The sequence below is a fragment of the Arachis hypogaea genome, chromosome 15 (genome assembly GCF_003086295.3).
Source record: "Arachis hypogaea cultivar Tifrunner chromosome 15, arahy.Tifrunner.gnm2.J5K5, whole genome shotgun sequence".
NCBI lineage: Eukaryota > Viridiplantae > Streptophyta > Magnoliopsida > Fabales > Fabaceae > Arachis > Arachis hypogaea.
The window spans coordinates 134732714-134756892 of NC_092050.1; the positions used below are offsets into that span (position 1 = coordinate 134732714).

General features: G+C 33.7%; 2 protein-coding genes and 1 long non-coding RNA gene across 4 annotated transcripts; 2 read left to right on the top strand and 1 right to left on the bottom strand.

Moving 5' to 3' along the window:
• Positions 1–1553: 1553 nt before the first annotated feature.
• LOC112750789 (uncharacterized) lies at positions 1554–11414 on the bottom strand. 2 transcript variants are annotated; one of them, XR_003814360.2, is made up of 7 exons: positions 11019–11414; positions 9246–9373; positions 3904–4770; positions 2829–2913; positions 2631–2738; positions 2154–2539; positions 1554–1849 (listed from the first exon to the last, which is right to left on the bottom strand). It is a non-coding gene; the product is annotated as an uncharacterized lncRNA (long non-coding RNA). The 2 variants fall into 2 exon arrangements; XR_003176007.3 differs by having other exon boundaries at positions 2154–2543; positions 11019–11374.
• Positions 11415–14608: 3194 nt separating this feature from the next.
• Positions 14609–19397, top strand: LOC112750791 (peptidyl-prolyl cis-trans isomerase CYP38, chloroplastic). Its single transcript, XM_025799640.3, has 7 exons — positions 14609–14958; positions 15711–16001; positions 16119–16318; positions 17112–17347; positions 17949–18091; positions 18787–18858; positions 18944–19397. Exons 1-7 carry the CDS (start codon positions 14617–14619, stop codon positions 19169–19171), a joined length of 1512 nt encoding a protein of 503 aa, XP_025655425.2. The 5' UTR covers positions 14609–14616; the 3' UTR covers positions 19172–19397.
• Positions 19398–22668: 3271 nt separating this feature from the next.
• LOC112747167 (uncharacterized) lies at positions 22669–24015 on the top strand. The gene has a single exon (XM_025795163.3). It carries the CDS (start codon positions 23236–23238, stop codon positions 24013–24015), a length of 780 nt encoding a protein of 259 aa, XP_025650948.1. The 5' UTR covers positions 22669–23235.
• The last annotated feature ends 164 nt before the right edge of the window (positions 24016–24179 follow it).

Sequence of the window (24179 nt, forward strand, 5' to 3'; positions counted from 1 at the left end):
ATTAAATTATAATTAATTAAATCAAGATATAGTAGAGGAAGATGTGAAAGAATTCTCAGAAGTACTTATTGAAATACTTTGAACATTATTTATATTGGTATATTAAATCATAATTAATTAAATTTATTTACATAAAAAATAAAATTAATTTGTACATAGTACAAAATAATTTTTGAGTGAGTTGTTTATTTTTATTTACAAAATTTAAAATGCTAAATAAATTTAAGTTGTTTATTTTGACCGTTGTATATTATATATATGTGTGTGTGTTAGGGATGTATATATGATTGTTGTATATATTTATATATAACATATATATTAATAAAAATATATGATCGTTACTATATTACCGTTATTATTAATAAATTAATATTTTATTATTTTATATATATTACTTACATATACTTCTATTCTCACAATTTTTTCTATTCTTTTTCATTCTTCTTTTAAATTTACAAAATCAAAGTTCTACTGATATGATTTTTTGTTCGGAAAAATGGATTCAAATCAATTAAACTCTTTTTTCAATTACTTACACAACTTTTCTCAAACTCCAAATACCCAATAATCTCAAACTTCAAACTCTCATATTTCAAATCAAAATTTTACACTACCAAATACATTTCAAAGTCCAAATCCACAAAATCTTCCTAATTTTAATTTTCAAGGTCCTAATAATAATAATAATAATAATAATAATAATAATAATAATAATAATAATAATAATAATAATAATAATAATAATTTTTCAACCACATAATCAAATTTCACAAATACCACATTATCCATTTTCATCCATATTTAACCTCTCTATCGGAAATGTTACTCCAACATCCTTGTTATTTCTAACTCAATTCAGTGCATCGAGACATGACTCATCTGGTGTTGGTGACTCTTCTAACTCATCCCTTCAGAGTCCGATACAATCTAGTCTAAATTTGCAATATTCAGATTTTGCCAACCTTCGACAATAAGATGCTATCGACCTCAATGATGATGACGTTGAAAATCGTAGGTAAGATAGTATTCAATACTGGTAATGGCACTACAAGAAAAATACTCATTCATGTACACTTGAAAAGTGTAGCCAAAAATAAAAAAAAATGATGCCTTAAGCAAAGGCTACGCTTTTTAGGCTTCGGAGACGCTTTTGTAGGGGATGCCTATACCAGTATTGTCTATTCTCAAAGACTACGCTTTTCTGTATCAAAGACTACACTTCTGGTCTTTGAGAATAAGGTGCACTTTTTAATTGATGCTGTTCAGGATCAAAAGAATAGACTACACTTTTCAAGGCTACCGCATCACTTTATAAACATAACAAATAGTATACTTAAAGCTACTCTATATAAGTGTAGCCTTTTGTTCCTTATCTTTTTTTAAATTTTTGTTTATATATATATACAAAAATTTCTAATAATCTTTTTATTTAAAACCTAATATTTAAGAATATAATTATATATAATCCTGTATTTTTAATTAAATTAGTTAATTATTATAAAATAAAAATAAATATATAATAATACCATACAATAATCTTTAAATAATAAAAATTATCCTGAAACAAAATATATTTATATAATGAACCAAAAATATTGGGATGATCATAATTTTGAGTATTCATATATCTCACACTAAAATAAGCATACTCATATCAAAATATGCATGAGACCACTTAGAGTTTACTACTAATAAACTAGAAAAAACCAAAATATTATATCATACAAATGTATCTTCTAATAAAAGACATCATCATCAACCATACATCTTTCAATTTTCAACACTCCATCTTTACTAATAAACCATCATGATAAACATCTCAATCTTTCTTCACATCTCCAGAATTATCCTGCATAATTATATAGAAAAATAATTATAATTTGAAAAAAGTGTAACAAGAAAAAAATAATTAACATATTAATCTTCTATTGGATTGAACTATACCAAGTGTAGCTTAATACACAAACGCAGTAGCTAACAGAATAACAACCATGTCACTAATTCATCCTAATTACAATTAACTATATATATGTTGGGTAAACTTTTGTCACCTAATTCAAACAAATGCATTCTTTCTTGGAAAAACATAATTGATTGAATATCAACTCAGCATCGAAGTAAAAAATTATGGAATAAGAAAAATGTGGTCATACCATATCTATGTTCGGAATATGAGTTGATTCATGAGCGCTATTCACATCAATTAGAGAGTGTTGGGCATTTTGTAACAAAGCTTCAATTTCTTCTGCCCTCGTTTCAGGTTCAGATGGCTGAACTAGTAACTTAATCATGTTTTGCAATCCATGAAGCTCATCCTCTTGGTGCTGCTGTTTGGGCTTCATGTCTCCAAGTTCAACCTTCAAAGATGTGGCTTCCTCTTGGTGCTGCTGCTTGATTTTAGAAATTTCTGCATGCTATTTTAAGTCACGTCGTGTAACAGATCTTCCATAGCACCTAACCCGACCTGGTTGTTCTTTTTCAAATAAAGACTCAAAAGCTTACTCATCTGTTTCACCAGCAGCTTGCCGATTTTGGAAGTCTTCCTTATTAGAAGAAACATTTAAAATAGAATTAGTTACCATATCCTAAATTTGATTTATAATCATTAATAATTCAATGAACTCTCATACAATTGCATCTTGTGTTTCCTAATCAACTTCCTTCCTTTTCTGACTTGTTCGAGTAGCAATGAACATTTCAAACCTTTTTGGTTTCTCATTTGTTCCCTTTGTTGCGCGCTACAAAATAAAGTCTTAAATAAGTAAGACTATAACAACATAACTAAAATTAACTAAACAAATCCCAGCATGGATATTAAATAAGTATACCAGAGCCACTCGTACTCTTCCGAAATTGATTGCGATGTTGAAACTTTTGTTGTTCTTTATGTTTCTTATTCTTTTCACTTATTGACTATAATTGAATAAAAAGTTAGCACATAGATATAGAGAATAATATAATTAAATTTTACTTTAGAAAATAAAATTATAGTAAACAAAATAGCAGCAGATATAATTACACAAAATAAAATTGCAGAAAATAAAATTGCACAAAACAGAACTACAGAAAATAGAATTGCAGCAAATCAAAATTACAACAAACAAATTTGCCAAAAATAGAGTTGTAAAACCAGAAGTTCAGAAATTCAGAATGGAATTGGCACTTTAATTCGACCTACCCCTGCCATAATAGTTTAATTTAGCAATATCTCCAAAGAAAATTCAATTCAATTTAGGAACCTACCTCTAATCCCTTTCTCTTTAAATATATGTTTAAATTTTTCCCATATACATTGATTATCAAGTCAGTTCAGTGTAATAGATACATATACAAGCAAATTAGAAAATTTAGAAATCGGGGCTCAAATTATCAAGATGCAAAATTAAATTAGCATACATATAAAAGGTGCACATATAAAAGTCAGTCTCACTCCATAAAAGAGAAAAAATATGCTTGGATGACTAATTATTTTTTAAAAAGTTTTAACTAATATATATGCTCCTGATAAAATTGTCGGAATCTAGGAACAAATAAATGTATCTTCAACAAAATTAATACTATCTAATTTTATTGAGAATGTGCTTAAATATCTAATTTGTCATAGATATGTGTTTGTATAGCATGAGAGAGGACATATTTGAACATACTAAGAATAATCGTGGATTCGAACAAGGCATATATCCAATGACTAAGAACGTTCTTAATATGCAAAAAAGAAAATCTCATCATCACTCAGGAATGCAATGCAAGATAATATTCAATGATATATCCCCCGTAATCACGTGCTGCCCTTATCCATATATATACTTTCACTTCTCCCACATTATCAATTCAATTTTCATTATTTTTCTTATGTCTTAACAAACAGTAATATATTTGCAATTAAAGTACCAACTATTTTACCTGAATTGTAGGATGACTCCAATAATAGATCAATTTTATGAATTGACTTTCTGGTACTTGTGTTAGTCGATTTTTCACCATATCTTCGATAGTATCAAAGGGAACAAAGTGCTTTTGCTTAATCTTTCCCTTGAACTGCTTCTAAGCATCCCGAATCGCTTAATCTTACCTTGGCTTGCTCTTTTCCTTTCTTGATTCATCTTGCTCTGACATTAAATCTTCAGCTTGTGGGGTAGTGTTTGAACTAGGCAAAGTAGTGTCACGTTGCCTTTTTTGAGTCATATCATGTGTGACTCGAATGATCTGCTGCTGCCCTTGGTTGATTTTGGGCTGAGTAGAATTTGCACAACTCCGCTCTTAGCTTACACTTGTTGGCACACTATTATTCATATTACGAATTGCGTCGAGCTTCCTTTTAAGTTCATCTGCATCCATCTTTGTAAGCTTAGAATTTTTCAAGCCTTGTGTTGACGGTTCACCTTGCACTCCATGCTTCTTTTTCTCAGCCATAGTCACAGTCAAGGGATTCTTTCTTTTTTTATTTTCTGGCTATTCCACAGGAATGCTCGGCTGTACTTCCAAGGTTTTAGGCGTGAAATTTGTCCTTTTGCTGATTGTATCGAGTGTGCTTTGTAAATGAGTAAAATCCAGCTTCTTTGAGGTAGATTTCTTCACTCCTTTGGTTGCACTCAACTCTTTTTTACCTTTGACTACATCCAACCTTGGCATAGTGTCCTCCTTGTCATTAGGTGCTGCACCTTGTATCTCATATTGCTAGCATTTATTTACAATCTTTTGTCCCTTGGCTTCAAATTGTCGAAGCAAATTCTTACTTGATGTTGCTTTAAGATCAATAAATTCTTTATTCTTACACAAATAAATTAGTTAACTCGAGTTAATATAAGCCATAAAGTGACATATCATATAAGAAAAAACTAACGAAATGAGAAATTAAAACAAAAATATGACTTACAAATAAAAAGGTGAAGAAGAAAACTTAGGTATACATATGTTAAGCAATAAATTGCTTAGGATGACCCATCAGAATTAGAATCTCCAATGAAATTTGCCTCATATTCTTGGGCGAAAGCACTTGGGGAACCGTTTTAATAACCGTAGGTCGTAGATCATTCCTCTCCAAAGTAAGTTCACCATCATCAGCTGGTATAGCAAGGCTCGTTATATGCTCGTGTTGTTCACTATAGAAGGTTTACGGGCCTCAGACTCAGATTCGTCACTTGTTTTAAATAAGTCTCTTAGGACAATTTTCATAACATAACATCTGTTATGTTCATATGGATCCTGCACATAACTTGAGATGCTAGTATGAAAGGTTCATTCTGGTAGCATTAATTATTGAAGTGAACAAATGTAAGACCATACTTATCTCTCACAGCATCATACCACTCATACCGAAATAATACAACTTTAAAATGCCCAAAATAGTCTAACTCTTCTATCTCAAACAACCTACCATAATAGGCTACAGTGTCTTGAATTATTGGACTTTTATCTTTAGCACTTGCAAAGCTTGAAGTTAAAGCAGTTAATGTGATACCACTATTTTGTGTTTTTCTCCTTGCCTTACGCTCCACAGTGGAAAATCTGTATCCATTAATTATATATCCAGAAAATCTTCTTGCAACAGAGCTTGAACCTCGAGATAATTCTTTTAGCCAAATAGGCACATTTGGATCCCTCGCATGAGTTTCAAACCATTGCGAGAAGGTTTTACTGTGAACTTTTGCTTTTCTCCATTTTATTTCCCGCTGATTGTTAACCTCATCCTCATGCTCTCTATAGTTAATAATAGTTATGTTTGATTGAAAAAAATATAAATGCACTTGATTTAGTGAATAAACATAAGTTGTGTTAAGTTACCTAACATAATCTACAACTTCTTCACAATTGTGTAATACATACACATGGACTTGAGCACTTGATATGTCACGAGATTAATTGGTTCTCCATTTTCCATTCCAAATGAACGACCTTTGTTAGAAAATAACTTTGATGTTACAATTTCGTCTTCGTTAGGATCATCATCATTTTGAGGTCGCTTATTAAGTCTTGTTCACACACCTCCATGCAATTATCTTAAGCAGAAAGTTAAGCACTCTTCAGCCAGCTATGCCTCTGCAATAGAACCTTTGGGGCAACTTTTGTTGCGTACATATGACTTTAATGTACACATGTACCTTTCTGGAGGATACATCCAATGAAACTACACCGGACCACCCAATCTCACCTCATTTGCTAATGATTGGGAAGATGAACCATTATGTCAAAAAAAACTAGGGGGAAAGATCCTCTCAAGGTGGCATAATGTTTCCACAATCCTTAACTCCAGTCGATCTATCTCTTCCAGTGTGATGAATTTTTTGCATAAGCGACGAAAAAAGGAAATTAGTCGAATCAACGGAATGGCCACATGATCAGGAAGGATGCTTTTAATCGGTATTGGTAGTAAATAGTGTAGCATAAAGCGAGCATCGTGGGACTTATACTCAGAAACTTTTCTTTCTCCTAGATGTACACAACATGATATATTCAAAGTACTACTATCAGGTAGTTTTGTTGTCTTCAAAATATCACAAAAATTGACTTCTCTGCAGCAATCATAGAAAAGCATGCCTTTGCCAACTTTGTTCTCTTGCCATTATTCAACTCCTTTGGTTGAAGATTTTTCCAAATCTCCAAATCTTTTAAGTCATATCGAGCATTCAAATGGTCCTTTGTCTTGCCTGGGATATCCAAGAGAGTTTCAATTACACTGTCAAGTATGTTCTTCTCTATGTGCATGAAATCTAAGTTGTGACGCAGCGGGTTCTTATGCCAGTAAGGCAATTCAAAGAAAATTGATCTTTTTTTCCAATTCTATGGGAAACTATTTGATGTACTTTGCTTCTTCCCAAAAATATTCTTAATATTTTGTAGCATCTCAAAAATTTTCGTTCCTTCTATAACAGGTGGAGGGGGTCTTAATTCGTGCTTCCCATTAAAAGACCTTGTATTGGTTCTCCATGGATGATCCATAAGTAAAAAGACACGATGATCCATATAAACTGTCTTCTGACTATATTTTAGTTGTAGATAAGAGATATTTTTGTTACAACAAGTTCAAGCCAATTTTTCTTTTGTACTCCACCCAGACAACATAGCATATGCAGAAAAATCATTGATTGTCCACAAAAGAGCTGTCCGCATTTGAAAGGTTTCATTCTTTGACGCATCATAAGTTTTGACCCCTATTTTCCACAATAACTCAAGTATTATATCAACGGTTGTAGATACACATCAATATCTTCACCAGGTGATTGTGGCCCAGGAATAAGTAAAGAAAGCATGCAATATTCGAGTTTTATGCACATCCATGGAGGCAAGTTGTATACCATCAACATCACGGGTCCATGCAATGTTCATGCTACGAAATGGGTTGAACCTATCACTTGACAAGCCTAGTCTAATATTGCATGATTCTTTTGCAAAGTCTTCATAAATTTCATCAAAGTTCTTCCATGCCAGGCCATTAGCAGGATGCTTTAACATCCCATCTTTAACGCACTCCTCATCGCGCCACCTCAGACTAGCTGCCATCTTTAAGCACATAAATAATCTTTAAAGTCTTGGAATTATAAGAAAGTATCTCAAAGTCTTTGCAGGAATAGGACAACCTTTCTTGTGAGGTTGTTCTCGCTATTATCACTAGTATTTTCAGTATATCGAAAAGTTCCACAGACACGACATTATTTTTCATCCTTTAGTTCTTTCTTATATAGGAGGCAATCATTAGGACAAGCATCAATTTTTTTATAATCGAGACCTAAATCTCTTATTATAGCCTTCGTCTTATTGAAAGATGAAGGTATGTTAATGTCAGGCATTGCATCTTTCAATAGCTCAAGAAGGGAAGTGAAGGAGGCATTCCTCCACCCGTGAAAACACTTTAACAAGTATAGACGGATGATAAAAGATAATGTAGAAAATTTCTTGCAACCCGGGTACAACTCTTGACTTGCCCCCTCTATTAAATTGTAAAACCTTTTAGCCTCTTCATTTTGACCTATAATAACACCCTTAGCGTGAGGCACATCTCCGAATGCATCATTAAGCAGTCCTTCAATGTCATCGCGTGCACCTTCTTCGTCATCTGTATCATTACCAACCACCATCGGGATTGTCCATTTCCCATGATTAATCCATGTTCTGTACCCCTTAACAAATCCATCGGCTACTAAATGGTCAAATACAACATCTCTTCTATACCACTCAATGTTGCAACACCTCTTACAAGGCCATTGGATTTGTTGTCCATCCGGTTCTCCCTCAGAGTATGCAAAGTCTAAGAAACTATTAACACCATTGATATACTTTTTGCTATACCTTGGTAGATCCATCCAATCCTTTGACATATTACAAAACCTAGTCAATAATTATTAAATTTTTTAGGAGAAAAATCTATCAACGGTCGCGAAGTGAAGATAACAAAAATAGAGGAGGAAGGGTATTATAAAATCTAACGGGAATGGGCAACGAAAAGGACTTTCATAGCCTTGTAGTTAGGTTAGGAAATAGTTCTATGTCTTAGAAGTAATTCTCTAAGCATTTTACTAGAAACTCATTGAAGTAAAAAAAATAAAGGAAAACAAAGAATTTATAGTACAAATATAATAAGTTAAATTGCAACTTTAAAACTAACACAAAAATTAAGGTGGAGCTACACATGAATTAATAGCATAATCATAAAGTGAAAAGAATAAAAAGCATGCATTGTACCTTGCCATGATACGATTAACGTTTTGACAAAATCTGCTGGAAAGACCTTAACTAAAAACTTCAATATGTTTGTTACCAAGTAAAATTCCAAGAGATTAGACCATAATCATAATTAGAGATTAGGCCAAATCACATAATATAAAGGTTATAGTTTAATGATAATTTATTTAGTCTATTAATTTAATAATATACTTTAATATAGTCTTTTAGTTTTTTTTTTTTTGAATATTTTAGAGACATTTTTTATTTTTTCATATAGTAAATATATATTTTTAAAATATAAAATTAAAATTCTTTTATTACAAGCTCTTCTATTAAAATTCTTTTACTAGATTCAATATTATTACAAAGTTAAATTTTTATATTTATTAATTAAAAAATTAATTTTATTCCTAACTAATATCATTAGAAAAATACAAAGCAAAATAATTTTTCAATACTGGATATAAAGCACTCAAGACTCAAAAGAAGCTAACTTAATAGAAGTGAACTAAAATTAGGAGCTTGAATCCTCAAGATTTCAGTTAGAAAAAAAATGGTACCAATTAAAATTTCAAAATCTCAACCTGGTTTTAAATCAATATACTCAAGTGATTTGTCTCCAATAAGGCGCACACAGTGTTCAATATCAGCCACAGCAACATTGCTTCGGAATTGAGCTGCTTTTCTCAACTAATTCACCCTTCACTCACACCTTAACATTAATATTTATGATAATTTAATGTTAGGAAACTCAAACTAAAATTTTAAAAAGGTTAAACAAAACTAACATTTTCTTGGATATATGATAAATTTCCACCAAATCAACATAATACCAATAAGATGAATAGCAAATTAGCAATAATAGTTGCCAACAACTTGATTTAGCAGTATTAAATAAGTGTCAAAAACTTGTTTAAAAATCTGTGATATCAATTTCAATATTTTAAAGACCAAAGAAATACTCCATCAAATAATAACATGGCAAGCTTTCACTCAGAAAATGAAACATGCAAAGAAACTATGACTAAACAACTTTTGTTAACTCACAATGGACTTCTCTAGCATTTAACACCATTCATGAAATTTGATATATCATAGAAATAATTAAGTTTCTTTTTCTGATTGGAATCAATTGTAGCTTCCCTTGTAATCAAGAAACAATTACATGTGCATACAGGTATACAAAGGAATGGAAAAGGTTGCAGACTGATGTGGATTAACTATCTAAGGCTATGATTGAAGAGGGGCTTGTTCAACAAACAAAAGGAGGAGACAATCCTATTGATTTTGGTTTTTGTTTTTTCCAAATCTGTTGGAAGGAGTATCTCTTATCCATGAGTATAACTGTAACATCTTTCTCTTCTTGTTAATCATACTTCTCATTTTCTCCAAAAGGTAAATAAAAAATAAAAATTATAATATTTTCTCGTTGACTAAAAATTTTTACTTTGGGAGCCACTCAGAGAAACTAAAAGAAAATACCACTCTTACCAGTACAAAGTAATAAGAAAAGTCCAAGGCACTCTAATTTTGCTAAAATAGAAAAGGGAGAAGCAAAATCTCCTATTACATTTATGAGTTAATCCTATAAACATGCTTTGTTTTAGTATAAATTCTTAATTATGATTTTGCAAATTTAGTTAACTGATATGACAGAAATATTTTTTCATTTGCAACGAAGTTTACAATAGCAAGAAGTCAGTTCAGGTCAACAAAAGGTACTCTCCAACTCCCAGTTCCTATTTTGTATCTTAGGACTATTTGGAACCAAAACTTTGTCCTCAACATACTTAGATATTAAGGCTACATTTGGATTCAGTCTCACAAACTAAAAAAAAATAGAGAAAATAGACATATAGCTTTGTTTGGTTGTGGAAACAAGGATAGGGACAGAAACACAAAATTTATCCTCCAAGACAGAAAATTCTTATATCTTCTTGTACTTCCTAAAAGTGAGGCCAGGAAATATTCTTTTCTGTCTTTGTCCCTCAATCTCTATAGAAAAAAATCCAAACAGTGTCTAAGTGTGCCATCAAAATCCAATCCTCAGTTTCAAATTATTGAAGTTAGTTCTTACTTCCAAAGTTAATTCATATTTTACTATAACCATCATTTCCATGCCAATTTTTTTCTTTTTTGTTTATACCCACTTGAAAAAAGATTTGCACGTTGTAATCAATCCCAAAACTCCAAACTAAGAACCCTAAAATACCACGCATCTTCATCAACAACAGCATGTATGTTATCAAATCACAATTTACAAACCCATATTTCATAGATTAAAAGCAAATTAAAACCCCTAAAATTGGAACCATAAACCTCTGAAATTTTAGAACCAAATAGAAATCAATACATACATATTCAACGATGTGAGCACAAAGAGGGTGATGATGAGTTGCACAGAGATGACGACGGTGAGGGTGACGCAGCGACGATTAGTGCAAGACAGGGAAGAAGAGCGACGGTCAGTGCAGTGGTGACAATGGCAAAGGTGATGAGTGTCGATGGTGAACGGTGAGTGGTGACTGGTGGTGAGTGGTGAGTGGTGAGTGGTGATTGGGGGGCGACGGTCAATGGCGACGGTGAGAAGGCGAAGGTGATGAGTGTCGTAGGTGATGAGTGTCATAGGTGATGAGTGTCGAAGGTGAGAATTGCGAAGTTGAGGGGTGTGCACGAAAGGTTTTGGGGAGAAAGGGTTACTCGAATTAAAGGTGTATGTGTGTGCGTGCTTTAGGAGGGAAATAGGGAAAAAATTTCAGTAAGTGTCAAGATTTGGCCCTAAATACATTTGGCATCATTTTTAAAGCGCACCCAAAATATAATAAATAGGTTACCTTTTAAAAACGATCTCTTTAGTATGTGATGGTTTTCAGTGGCTAAGAGAAGGGGAGTTGAATCTTAGCCCCTTTTTCACTTAATAACACTTGCTGGTCCTTGAAACAACTTCTGGAGACTTTTTTATTTTTGTCTCGTACCCAACCACGAGACTTTTTCTTTTTGTCTCGTCACCCGGCACGAGATATTTTTCAGTTTTATCTCCTGGGCAGCAGAAATAGAAATGGAGTAGAAGAGAGAGAAAATTACACCAAGATATATCCTGGTTTAGCTGCAAAGTACAAGACAGCCTACATCCAGTCTCCATCACAACAATAATAGAATTTCACTATAATCATTCTTGATTACAAACACCAATTCTTCCTAGGAACTACTCTTCCTATCCGGGACAAGTCCAGAATCTAATCCCAATCCTGAACTTGACTTGGTCACTGCCAAGCTTCCAACTGCAAAGTGCTAACCCAACTTGCAAGGGGATTCCTACAAAATCATGAAACACAACACAGATGTATAAAGGAACTCTAAGGACATCTATGGCTTTTTCTTTTAATTTTTCACTCTCTTTCTTTTTTCACTCTATGACTTTTTCTTACAAACCTCATTGTTTGCCTTTTTCTATGAGACTCAAGACAGACAAAATTAAACAAAAAAAATTACAAAATGAAGAACATTGAAGGAGAAAAACTTCTGTTAGTTTAGGTAGCTATGAGAACTCTGTGCCTTGCACTCTCACTCCTTGCTTCAAGCCCTGGCTGTTCTCCCTTATATATAGGGGGAAGCTTCCATGGTTGAAACCAAATAAACCAAGCTAAACTTCTTCTTCTTCATGCAAAACGGTTCGGCCAGAGAGAGAGGAGAGATAACCAAATGCAAAATCCAACATGCAATTACCTCTAGTCCTTCCTTGGTCACCACTCTTCATCAATCCGAGCCCTCCATCTTGCCTTGTTCTCCAAGACGGATTCCTAGCCCTTGATGAGTTATGATGATGACAGCTTCATCTGCTCCAAGTTCTGCCTCCTCCATCACGTAGCCACTGTAGCTACCTCCTGTGGTGGTTGAGCAAAATCAGAGACAAGCCATCCCTCCAAAGATCTTTCTCTACTGACCGAAATCTTCTTCTTCCATTTTTGGTATGGAGAAGCTAAGATCTCTTCACCAAATCTTACCATAAATGATGAAAATCTCAGCCACAACATACTTTTAATTTTCTTTTTCTTGCCATCATTGTGATGGTCTTGTAGCGTGCTTCTTCTTCTTTTCGGTAGCTAGCCATAGCTTCCAAGCTTTCCTCTGTGATATGACCGAAGAAAAGAGAGAGATGAGATAGTAGAAAGAGTAAAAAGAGAAGCAATCAAATAGATTTGATGAATTAAAATGAATTAATTGCTTCCCTTTGCTTTAGGTAGCGTGCCTCATTAAGGCAATCAATCAAATCAACTACAATTTCTCTCTCATGGTTTTAAGGTCTGCATTAATTCTTCTTAATAAAATTTGAATTCCATCACATGATGAAAAATGAGATCCGTTGGAAGCAATAAAACTTTGCTTTCTTTGCTTAATAGTTTCGGACCAAGCTTTGGTCTATTTAGCAAAGATTGTAATTGGGCTTGTAGCAGCAATAATCCAATCTGACCCAAAAAATAAAATACTTCAGCCATCATTCATATGATGATATTGCACAAGGCTGAAATTTTGATTTTATTGGGCTTAGGTTCTTTTCTTTTCTTTTCGGCCCAACACAAAAATCTGCATACACAAAATTATTAATTAAGCAAATATGATTTAAAATCAAATTAATAATTTTATAATTAATTTTTTTAATAATGTTTGTTCATCATCAAATTAAATTAAAAAATAACACCTTAATTCAAAAATCTGCACACACAAATTATTAATTAGAAAATAACACCTTTATTTCAATGTGTTATTTTTATTTCAATGTGCTTGGTTCTTAGATTTGATTATCCCATAAATTATGAGATAGATAAATTATATTGATTTAAATTAATTGGATAAATCGGATAACTCGAAATCCGATTAAACTCCTAGAATAATTTTACTAGTATTTTTAAAAATAAATAATCACAAAAAATATCATGAATTAAATTTTTAAAATTATGAAAGATTCTCAACATTTTTATGTGTGGATAACTATCAAAATTATATGAAAAATGATTGCTTATAAAAATAACCAAAAGATGAAAATAATAAAAAAGTTTCTAAAAGATAATATTATAACTTGATTAAAATAATAAAAAATTCACTACTTGTGCATGTAATCGAGATTTTTAATTAATTAGATAATTATTTGAAAAAAAATGCAAAAATAAAGACAAAATTCTATTGCTATATGCTTATACCTTTTTCATTTTATAAGAAACTTTTGGCCATTGACAAAAATTCATTTGGTATAAAATTCTTGAGAATACATATCTAATATATATTTTGTTTGGTCAAATTAATATTATCGGGTTATTTTTTATTAAGGGTTATATTAAGTAATTAATGATTTTTTAAACAACATAAATAATTATTAATAAAATAAAAATATACTATATTTTTAAATTATTTATCTAAATTTTAATATTAGAATAATTATTCATATACTTAATAAAATAAACATCAAATATATTCATTATTCACGTTATTTAGTATTTTCATTGTTTAGTTATAGTTTTTCTTTTCATATTTTTTGTTTAATTATTCTGTTGATCCTTATAGTTTTGTAAAATTTTTAATTAGGTCCCTATACTTTTTTTCTTTTTAATTGGGTCCCTGCACCAAATTTTTTTTTCAATTAAGTCCCTCTTAGTAGTAATTAGCTTAATTTTATAAGGATCCAACTAAAAAAAAAAGAATTGGTACAGGGACCTAAATAAAAGAAAAAAAAATGTAGGGACCCAATTGAAAAAATAATTTTGGTGCAAGGAATCAATTAAAAGAAAAAAAAAGTATAGGGACCTAATTGAAAATTTTGCGAAACTATAGGGACCACCAGAGTAATTAAACCCCATAATATTCCATCCTTAATCCTTATTCCTTACGACGTGTGCACTTTCTGTGGGACCATCTTCATTTTAATGTTATCTTATCCGAAGCATCAAGACGGATGGACGGATGATGATGTTCTCCAATCATGTCACATTTTCACACAACACACAAACACCTCAAAACTTCGCTCCCAAAACCAAACACCTTATCTCCCATCCACTTCTACTCTCTCTTTCACGAGATTTTTCCTTTGATTTCTCTCCAATCACTTCAATGGCAGCCACCATTCCTTGCCACTACTATGCTTCTGCAGCCACCACATCCAAATTCTTCATCTCCAATAATGCACACTCCAAACGTCTCACCTACCCTCTTTCTCTTACCAATGCTCGAGGATTCCGAGGTTTCAGTGCTGCTCGTTGCTCTTACCAACCACCACCCCATTATTCTGAACTTCAGAGTAAAGATGTAAGTCTCTTAAAAACCCAAGCTTTAGTGAAAATATGACACCCCACTAACATTTTGTTTGAGATTCTGAGCTTAATCTTGTTCGTAATTGATGTTTCTGACTAAGAAGTTCTCATTATTATGTGCACATCAATATAGTGTAGTATATCATCTATTCAAAACGTGCAAGTAGAAGTTTGGAATTTTGAACTTGGAAACCAAATTTGATTGAAAGGGCCTTGCAATTGCCCAAATGAACTCAAATATTTCAAAGCAACTAAGTGTACTAATAATTGACTTATTTGTGTCCTTATGAGTATGAACCTTGATTAGTTGATTTGCTTCAGTATCCAGTCCTGTAGTACTATTACATACTTACATAGTAAATAGTTGGGAATAATATGCATTACTAGTTTGCTCATTTTTGTAATTTTCAATAGAAACATTTTATGTGCTTTTCATTTATGTCCTTCAAGTATTATAATGAATTTCGACCTTGTTCTAGCAGTTTCATTTGTTCTATTTCATCCTTACAGTCTTCAAAACGGTTCAATATGATCACATTCAAATAAATAATGAACACAACCATTAACATTACAATTACAACCTGACCTTCATATTAGTTTGTCCTTTTATAATTTGAATGCCGAAAAGGTAAGACTGAGATATTTTTAAGACATTAAGACATAAATAGGACCAAAAATGGAAAGCATGATTATAGTTGTGATGTATGATTAGGGGCATAATGCTTATCTTGTTACATTTTATTACAGAAAGGGAATTCGTTTTCCTTAAAGCAGTGTGCGATTTCTATAGCACTTGCAGTTGGGTTGATGACCGGAGTTCCTGCACTGGGGTTGCCTGCCAATGCTCACACAACTAGCCCTGTGTTGCCTGATCTGGCTGTGTTGATATCTGGACCACCAATCAAGGATCCCGGGGCATTATTGAGATATGCTCTTCCCATTGACAATAAGGCAATCAGAGAGGTACAAAAACCACTTGAAGATATTACAGATAGTCTTAAGGTTGCTGGAGTCAAAGCACTTGATTCTGTTGAAAGAGTAAGACATAATTTTTTTTATTCTCTTGATCTTTAATGTAGTGCTAATTCAGATTTTGAACTTTTGGTTTCTTTTACCTTTAAGGGTAGAAATTGAGTCACATTACTTGAAATGTAGAATGTGAGGCAGGCATCTCGAGCTCTCAAGCAAGGGAAGACCCTAATTGTAACAGGGCTAGCAGAATCAAAGAAAGAACACGGAATCGAATTGCTTAATAAGCTGGAAGCTGGTATGGATGAGCTTGAACTGATAATACAGGATAGGAATCGAGATGCTGTTGCACCGAAACAGAAGGAGCTACTTAATTACGTTGGCGGGTGAGTATCTTCACAGTTGTATCACTAATTGTTTTCACCACAAGATGCTTTTCAGCATCAGTTTTCGCTCTATCTGTCCATTATTAAGAATCTGAAACTCTGAGAATTTAGGATTTCAAAATTTTATATAGATGATATGACAACATAAAGCACTCCTTGTTCCCTATTCTGGTCATAGATTCATAGTAACTAACTTTCCAAAAGAGGTCTCTATCAAGGGTTGGTTGCTTCAATTATATTATTTAGTATCTAGTTTTAGCTTAAGTCCATGGGGCAAGTTACTAAGCCCGGACCAAAGCCTGACCCTGTAAATGAGCTGAGCCTTAGGTCCAACCAGTGGGCCAACATAGGAACTGCTAGAAAGAGTTCTCGGTCTAGGACTCGAGGAATTTCATGTAAAAAGGGTGTGTGACCTTAATTGCAAACAAAATTTGCAACCTGTATATTGATACATTTCTTTTATTTAGACACAGACAACAACATATCCTATGAGTTATAGGATGATCCATCGGGGCTGATTTGGGTGATGAAAACTTGCTTTTGATTTACTATTGGCTGGGAGAATGTAATCTCAGTCCAATTAGTACACTGGCTGGCCTCGACTCCGAGTTCATCAAGTTGCTAAGTGAATGGCATGGCTGCAGTCAGATATGTAACTAGTTTAGTGGCCTGTATCCTCTGTAAAAAATTGGAAGTTGAGGCAGACTTGGAAAGTTAATCTCCTTGAGAAAGATTTTTTTCTCATATATAACCTTTCATTGACTGCAGCTGAGGGGGCATTGCGTTTCTGCAGTGTTGAAGAAGACATGGTCAATGGATTCCCATATGAAGTTCCCGAGGAATACCGAAATATGCCATTGTTGAAGGGGAGAGCAGCAGTGGATATGAAGGTCAAGATCAAGGACAATCCAAATCTTGAGGAATGTGTTTTCCATATAGTTCTTGACGGTTATAATGCCCCCGTAACTGCTGGAAATTTTGTCGATTTGGTAGAAAGGCACTTCTACGACGGCATGGAAATCCAGAGAGGTAATAAATCTGTTATTGTATTGATACGTGTTCAGGAGTGCATTTTCGTCATTTTAGAGACAAAGGGCAGAATGGTAATTTTGTCATGTTCATGAATCTGAATACTAGAAGAATTATACTACGCTGGTCTTGGAGCAAGAAGCCCAACAGTGTTTTCAAGACGAATTCTTGATCTCCTTGAAGTCCAATACCGGCATAGTATAATTCTTCTAGTATTCAGATTCTTGAACATGACAAGATTACCATTCTTCCCCTTGTCTCTAAAATGACGAAAATGCCATCCTAAACATGTATCATGTACATATACTATTCCCTTCTAATTGAATGTGATTTAGTAAGAATATGTTAAATCTTTTTGGTCTTTGTTTTAGAATATTGAAAACCCAAGCATAAAAAGAAACTTCTATGTAAATTAACACTATTACCAATTAAGAAATGTTATTGACAGCACTTCATTTCTATTGAACTTGCATGGATATTGTATTGTCACTTGAATCTGTAAGATGTTCAAATTGAGCATTTCTGTCTTGCTAGTTGCTACATCTTCCATTCACCTAGACACGCTATTGAATTTTTTCATTTTTCCCCCCCTTTGCTGCAGCCGATGGATTCGTTGTCCAAACTGGTGATCCTGAAGGCCCTGCTGAGGGTTTTATTGATCCAAGCACAGAGAAAACCAGGACAATACCTTTAGAAATTATGGTGAATGGGGAAAAGGAACCATTTTATGGAGCAACTCTAGAGGTAAGCTAAAACTTATTAATGTTAGTGCTTTTTATATGCTTGTTTATTATTGTGTTAAGAAGCCAGGCCAGGAATGATCAATGATGTAAGTGTTTGCGAGTCCAGTAGTGGCTAATTGTGAGAGTGGGATAGATGAATTTGGGTCATTGGATTAAAATATAATGTTCTGATTTTTTTAAGTGATAAGATAATCTTAAATATTTGCTATTATCACATCACACTCATTAATTATCTGCTCCTTTGTAGCTAACTTATTTATGGGTTTAGCTAAGGGTACATGTTAAGGTTATCGATTGAGAAAGCTTTTATGGAAAATAGACAAAGGTTAAGTTTTCAATGCATTTGTTATGCATTTATTAAAGTAAAAAGTTTAAAAATTTCTACTAATAATCTTAACATGTATCCTTAGGACACATTAGCTAAACCCTTTATTTATTACTACGTGTAGATAAATTATAACATGCCGAAGTGCATCCCCATTTTTTTCTCTCAAATTATTACCCTTTGTGAAACCATTTCAAACCTTTCACATATCGTCTCAAAGTTGAAAAGTCCCACCCAAATTGAGCAAAGCAGTACAAGAATATGAAACCATCGAGGCTTAAACAATACTTGCTTTAAATGGAACTATCTTGTTAAAACCTCACAGCTGAAAACTTGATATTTTGTTGTTGATAATGATCCGGTTTGCGCAGGAGCTTGGTCTATACAAGGCTCAAACAAAGCTTCCATTTAATGCATTTGGAACAATGGCAATGGCAAGAGATGTAAGAATCTATTCTTCAACATTACTAATCTTTAAGTATTCCAATCCTTTTCACTTTTATTCACTCCTTTCGTGTTGTTGAGCAGGAATTCGAGAACAACTCGGGATCTAGCCAGATATTTTGGCTACTGAAAGAAAGCGAGTTAACTCCTAGCAACGCCAATATATTAGACGGCCGATATGCTGTCTTCGGCTATGTAACAGAAAACGAGGATTTCTTGGCGGACCTCAAGGTTGGTGATGTCATAGAATCAATGCAGGTAGTGTCTGGCCTTGATAATTTGGTTAATCCAAGCTACAAGATTGCTGGCTAAGAGTCTTTTAATTTAATTTATGTGCTTTTTGCTATTATTAAATTAAATACTTCACATGAGTGTTTATTGGAACTTAGCTTTCTCAAGGCTATTAGGGAAAACCAGGATGTAACATTTGCATAGTTTCACTCCCAAGTTTGTTCTCATTGTTCTCTCAGAAACCATTGTAGCTTTGTTTCAACCAATTCTTCAAAAAATCAAAAACAATGATTGTTCTATGAGGAAATTATAGGCCATACAATTTCTTGCATCCATGTACCAGAGCTATTCGTATGATTAAGATGTGATATATTTATTTTGTATTTCAAATTTAGGGGAACTTATGAGCTATCTTCTGATATTCAGTATCCATGTATTTATAAAATGACATTGAAATCTTTATTATGACACTTACACATGGCAAATCAAGGGCTACTATTGTAATTTAATTTAACTTCAGGGAGGTCGTTGTTATTTTATCTTATAATTTAAACTTGAATAAGGATGGGATGAACTATACTCATTAGTCACTACCAAGTGATAACTGAACCATTCAAAGTTCACCTAAGTTGAACTCTGATGGCTATTATCAAAATGTAAGGGTAGTGTCAGAACCTGTGGAAGAACAGGAAGGTTGGAATGCAACCATTTATTTTGACCATGAAAAAAAATTCAATTTTTGACAAAATAATGTAGAAAAAAAAATTCATATTTAGCTCTCTCAAATTACTCTAAATTGAAAAAATGCACTAAATACAAGAAAATATTCAAAAAAAAAAACCTGGAAAATGCAGTTTTTTGTAAGTATACTTACAAAAAAAGAAGTATTAAATCTTTTAAATTTGATAATGTCATGTTGAGTGAATTTTTTTAAAGACTTTTAAGTGAATAGCAAAAACTTTAAAAATAAGCTTGAAAAATATCCTGAGATTGATTTTTTATTTTTTATAAATGTTCTAAATAATTTTTCAAATATTCTAACAAAAAACAAAATCAAATACATAAATCGTGTCATGAAAAAGGTAATATATTTTGTTACCTTAAAATTATTCTTAGAAGACCAAAAGGCTTTTTGTAGACCAATTTAAAATCAAGATTTAAATGGAGAAATTGACGTACCTCAAATTTGAATGAGAAGTCTTGTGATCATGATATATTATTTTACAGCAAAGGAGGTGGACTATAAAGCAGTCCAATGGTATGAGAGCAATATTCATGTGTGCTGCAAAACCATGCTCTCAGAGGAAAATAAATTGGTTAAGTAATTTTTCATATTAAGCTTCAATATAATTACCATTGATAAATACAATGGCAACAAACAAATCCATACAACTACAATAAAAGAATACTAAAATAAGTATAACCAAAATTAGGTGATTATGCAAACAATAACGAAGGAAATTTGTAGTTATACATTAACAACATTCTTTTTCAACAAACCATAATACTCTTCAATCTTTATCCTCAACTAAAGAAACATCCAATTAATTAATTAGTTAATTAATAATCAATATTAAGTGGCTAGTAGTGAACTCCTAATCTCTTAACTTCTTACCAACTGAGACTAGATATCAATGACACACGCTTCCATAGTATTCAGCAAGCACTCATATTCTCCATGCTACACTAAGTCCTTCCTCAGATTATATGCAACAACAAGAAACAAAGTTCTGCAACAACAATTATATGCTTGTTCTTTTATTCGAAGTTTAATTTCAAAATCAGTAAAAAATAGAAACATTAATTACATACAAAAAACAGATGAAACATAGCAAAACTCAAATCGACAGGGAGAAGAGAATACCTTCTTGGGGCAGAGCAATAAGGAAAGGCAATGTGAGTTAGAAGCAGCAGCGGAGAGTGAGATCGAGATCAAGGTGAGAGAGATCTTTAGAGTGAGATCGAGGTGAGAGAAATCGTAAGAGTTTCACAGCAAGAAGAAGGTGAGAGACGGTGAGCCAGCGACAAAGAAAGTGAGAAACAGTGAGCCAATGACAAAAAAGGTTGAAGGCTTTAGACAACAGACGACGACGGCTACGGCAACGACGGCCCAAATGGAGAGGGTGTTGTGCTTCCAACGGTGGTCACATTAGGGTTAGTGAGAAGTGTGAGGAATCTGAGGATAGGGTGGCTAGGATGGAAAAGGATCATCTCCAGTTTTTTTAACAATTGATAGAATACAATGTTATCTATCACCTTTGATTGAATGGGACCAGAAATAAATAAGTGAGAGAGAACAATGAATGGTTAGATTGAACACTGGATACCATCCAGTTTTTTTCTCACTAGAGAGGATCCACTCCCGACTAGGATAGGGTTAGATTAACCGAGTACCTTCCCTTTTATTTAAACTAGAGATGGATTTAGCAAGTGATTAGCTTATAACACTATTTTCGTATTTCTGTCATCAAATTAGTCGCTAAATTTAGAAATAGCGACCAATTTAGCGATCAACATCTTTAAAATAGTATTTTATAATTGGTCACTAAAATCGATCACCAACTTAGCTTAGCGTTCGAATTAGTGACCAACTAATTTTAGTCTATTTCTTTGTTGGTTGTTAAATCGGTCGCTAAATTAAAAATAGCGACCAACTCCATTTTGATCAAAGAAAAATATTATCGATCGCCAAATCGATTGCTATTAGTGACCATTTTCGTTAGTCGCTAAAATCGACCGCTGAATGAAACTTAGTGACCGATTTAGTGACCAACATTTTTTTGGTCCTAGAAATCTTATATTGGTCGCTAAATGAATCGCTATTAGCGACCAAATTTTTCAGTCTCTAAAATCGGTCGCTATTCTGATAATTTTTTGTAGTAATTAAATTATCTTATTTTGTAATTCTTAATTATTGTCAGAATAATTTAATAATATTGGACGTAATAAATATGTAATTATGAATGTAATGCATAGAAAAATATGAATACTAAAAAATCTTTAAACAATAGTTATTTCTGTATAACCTTAAGACCACAAATTCAAACTATAATTATCATATTAGGTCGAGTACATTACATCCTTTGAATAGAGCCTTTTCTCGGACTTTACATATTCCAAAATACTTTGCATTGCCCTTCTTTTGTGTTAGGAAAAGTCTCTAATATAGATCACATGAAACATCTATACCTATGGATTTTGAGTTGTGTTTTCTAGACAGTAAAATTTTTTTGTACTGTCTAATAAATAGTGATTGAACGAATAAAGAAACCAACCATAAGTAGTCATAATAAAGACCAATAAACAGAAGATATCAACGAAAGTTAAAAGGCCAATTTTGTTGAGTTAAACTCCAAATTGGTCCCTGAAATTCACAAAATGCACCGATTTAATCCCTGACTTCTCAATTGCACTAATTACGTCCTCCAAATTCCAAAAACTGCATCAACGTGGTCCCTCTTGAATTTTCTGTTTATATTTCTTGCCGGCGGGAGTGACGTGGCGAATGATTGCCACGCTGGAGACCCAAGCCATCATCCCCAACTCTAAAGTTGTCATCCCCTTCTGTCCATGTTGGCCGAGCAACTTCTTACCCTCCTCGCCGTGATGCTCGTAGTTCTTGCCTATTACGGTGCTTCTCGCGGTCTTTCTGTGTTGCTTTGCTTCTCGCCGTTCTCGCCGAAATTCTAGTAGGTGAGTCCTCTCTTTGCTGTGTTCTTGCTGCGTTGTATTCGTTTGTTAATTTGCTTAATTAATTTCTTAATTTTTTTTGTTCTTGTTCTTCCGGCATTGAATTTTTTTCACCTTCCATCTCCTTGGTTGCAGGAAGCCACATGGAGAGGCGACACAAATTGAAGACAAAGAAGAAGGATCATATTGATTTGGCATAGGTTACTTTGTACTATCACTATTTAGCCCCTTACAGTATTGTCTTAGGATTTTCAGAATTTCCAATTACACCCGCGGACACACAACGTGTTCCAAACTAAATTCACAACAAAGTATTGCAAATTTGTTATCAATATCGTATCTCTCGCTGGGAAAATCGAAAGAGGCCTATCATCAAGCTCATAGTTCATCGATATTATGAATTTCATAGCCAATAATCTCCAACCTCAGCAAACTAAATCGTTAAGCTACCGAAAATGGGAGGCCATGGCGGCCTCAACATTCTCCCGCAGAAGCGGTGGAACATCTACAACTACGAGAACAGGGAAAAGGTCCGCCGCGACGAGGAGCAAGCTGCCAGAGACGAGCAGATCAAGTGCGACGAGGTCAGAAAGGGCGGCGCCGAGCTCCGCCTCGAGCGCCTCCACACCGCCAGGGGTTTGGATCCTCTCATTAAGGCCAAGGCAGAGGAAGAGAAGGGGAAGGAAGAAGAAGAACAACCAGAATTGAAGAATTCAGGTGACAACAGACACATTAACTTGTTCAAGGGGATTAAGATTTTCGATCCTATACGAGAAACCGAGAAGAGGAAGGAGTTGTTAGGGGAAAGGGAAGGGTGGAAGAAGGAGAAGAGGATGAAGAAAGAAGAAGGGAAGTCCTCGGGGGTGGTGGTGGGTCCCGAGGATGAGAAGTATAGGTTAGGGTATGGGGTAGCAGGGAAGGGTGTGAAGATGCCTTGGCATCTTGAGATTCGTAATGGCACCGATGAGAAAGGCGGTGGGGATGATAGTGATGGGGAAGTGAAGAATGAGAACAAGAAGAAGAATGGGAGGAAGACTTTGAAGGAGTTGAGGGAAGAGAGGTTGAAGAGGGAGAAGCACGAGAAAGAGCGGGAGAAGAATGATTGCCAATACGACGACGTTTCTCATCCTCCAGCGTGGCAATCATTCGCCACGTCACTCCTGCCGGCAAGCAATATGAATGAAAAATTTGAGAGGGACCACATTGATGCATTTTTTACAATCTGGAGAATGTAATTAGTGCAATTGGGAAGTCAGGGACTAAATCGGTGCATTTTGTGAATCTCAGAGATCACTTTGGGGTTTAACTCCAATTTTGTTACTATTTTTTTCCTTACTCTTCCATTTTATTCACCGACCCACTAACAATGATAAACATTAATTAATATGTACTCGTTAAC

Bases quoted from the DNA above. Each gene is read 5' to 3' on its own strand.
- LOC112750791 (XM_025799640.3), top strand. From the start codon at position 14,617: ATGATGATGTTCTCCAATCATGTCACATTTTCACACAACACACAAACA. The intron at 14,959-15,710 runs GTAAGTCTCTTA...ATTTTATTACAG, and splicing joins CTGAACTTCAGAGTAAAGAT to AAAGGGAATTCGTTTTCCTT. The intron at 18,859-18,943 runs GTAAGAATCTAT...GTTGTTGAGCAG, and splicing joins CAATGGCAATGGCAAGAGAT to GAATTCGAGAACAACTCGGG.
- LOC112747167 (XM_025795163.3), top strand. From the start codon at position 23,236: ATGGGAGGCCATGGCGGCCTCAACATTCTCCCGCAGAAGCGGTGGAAC.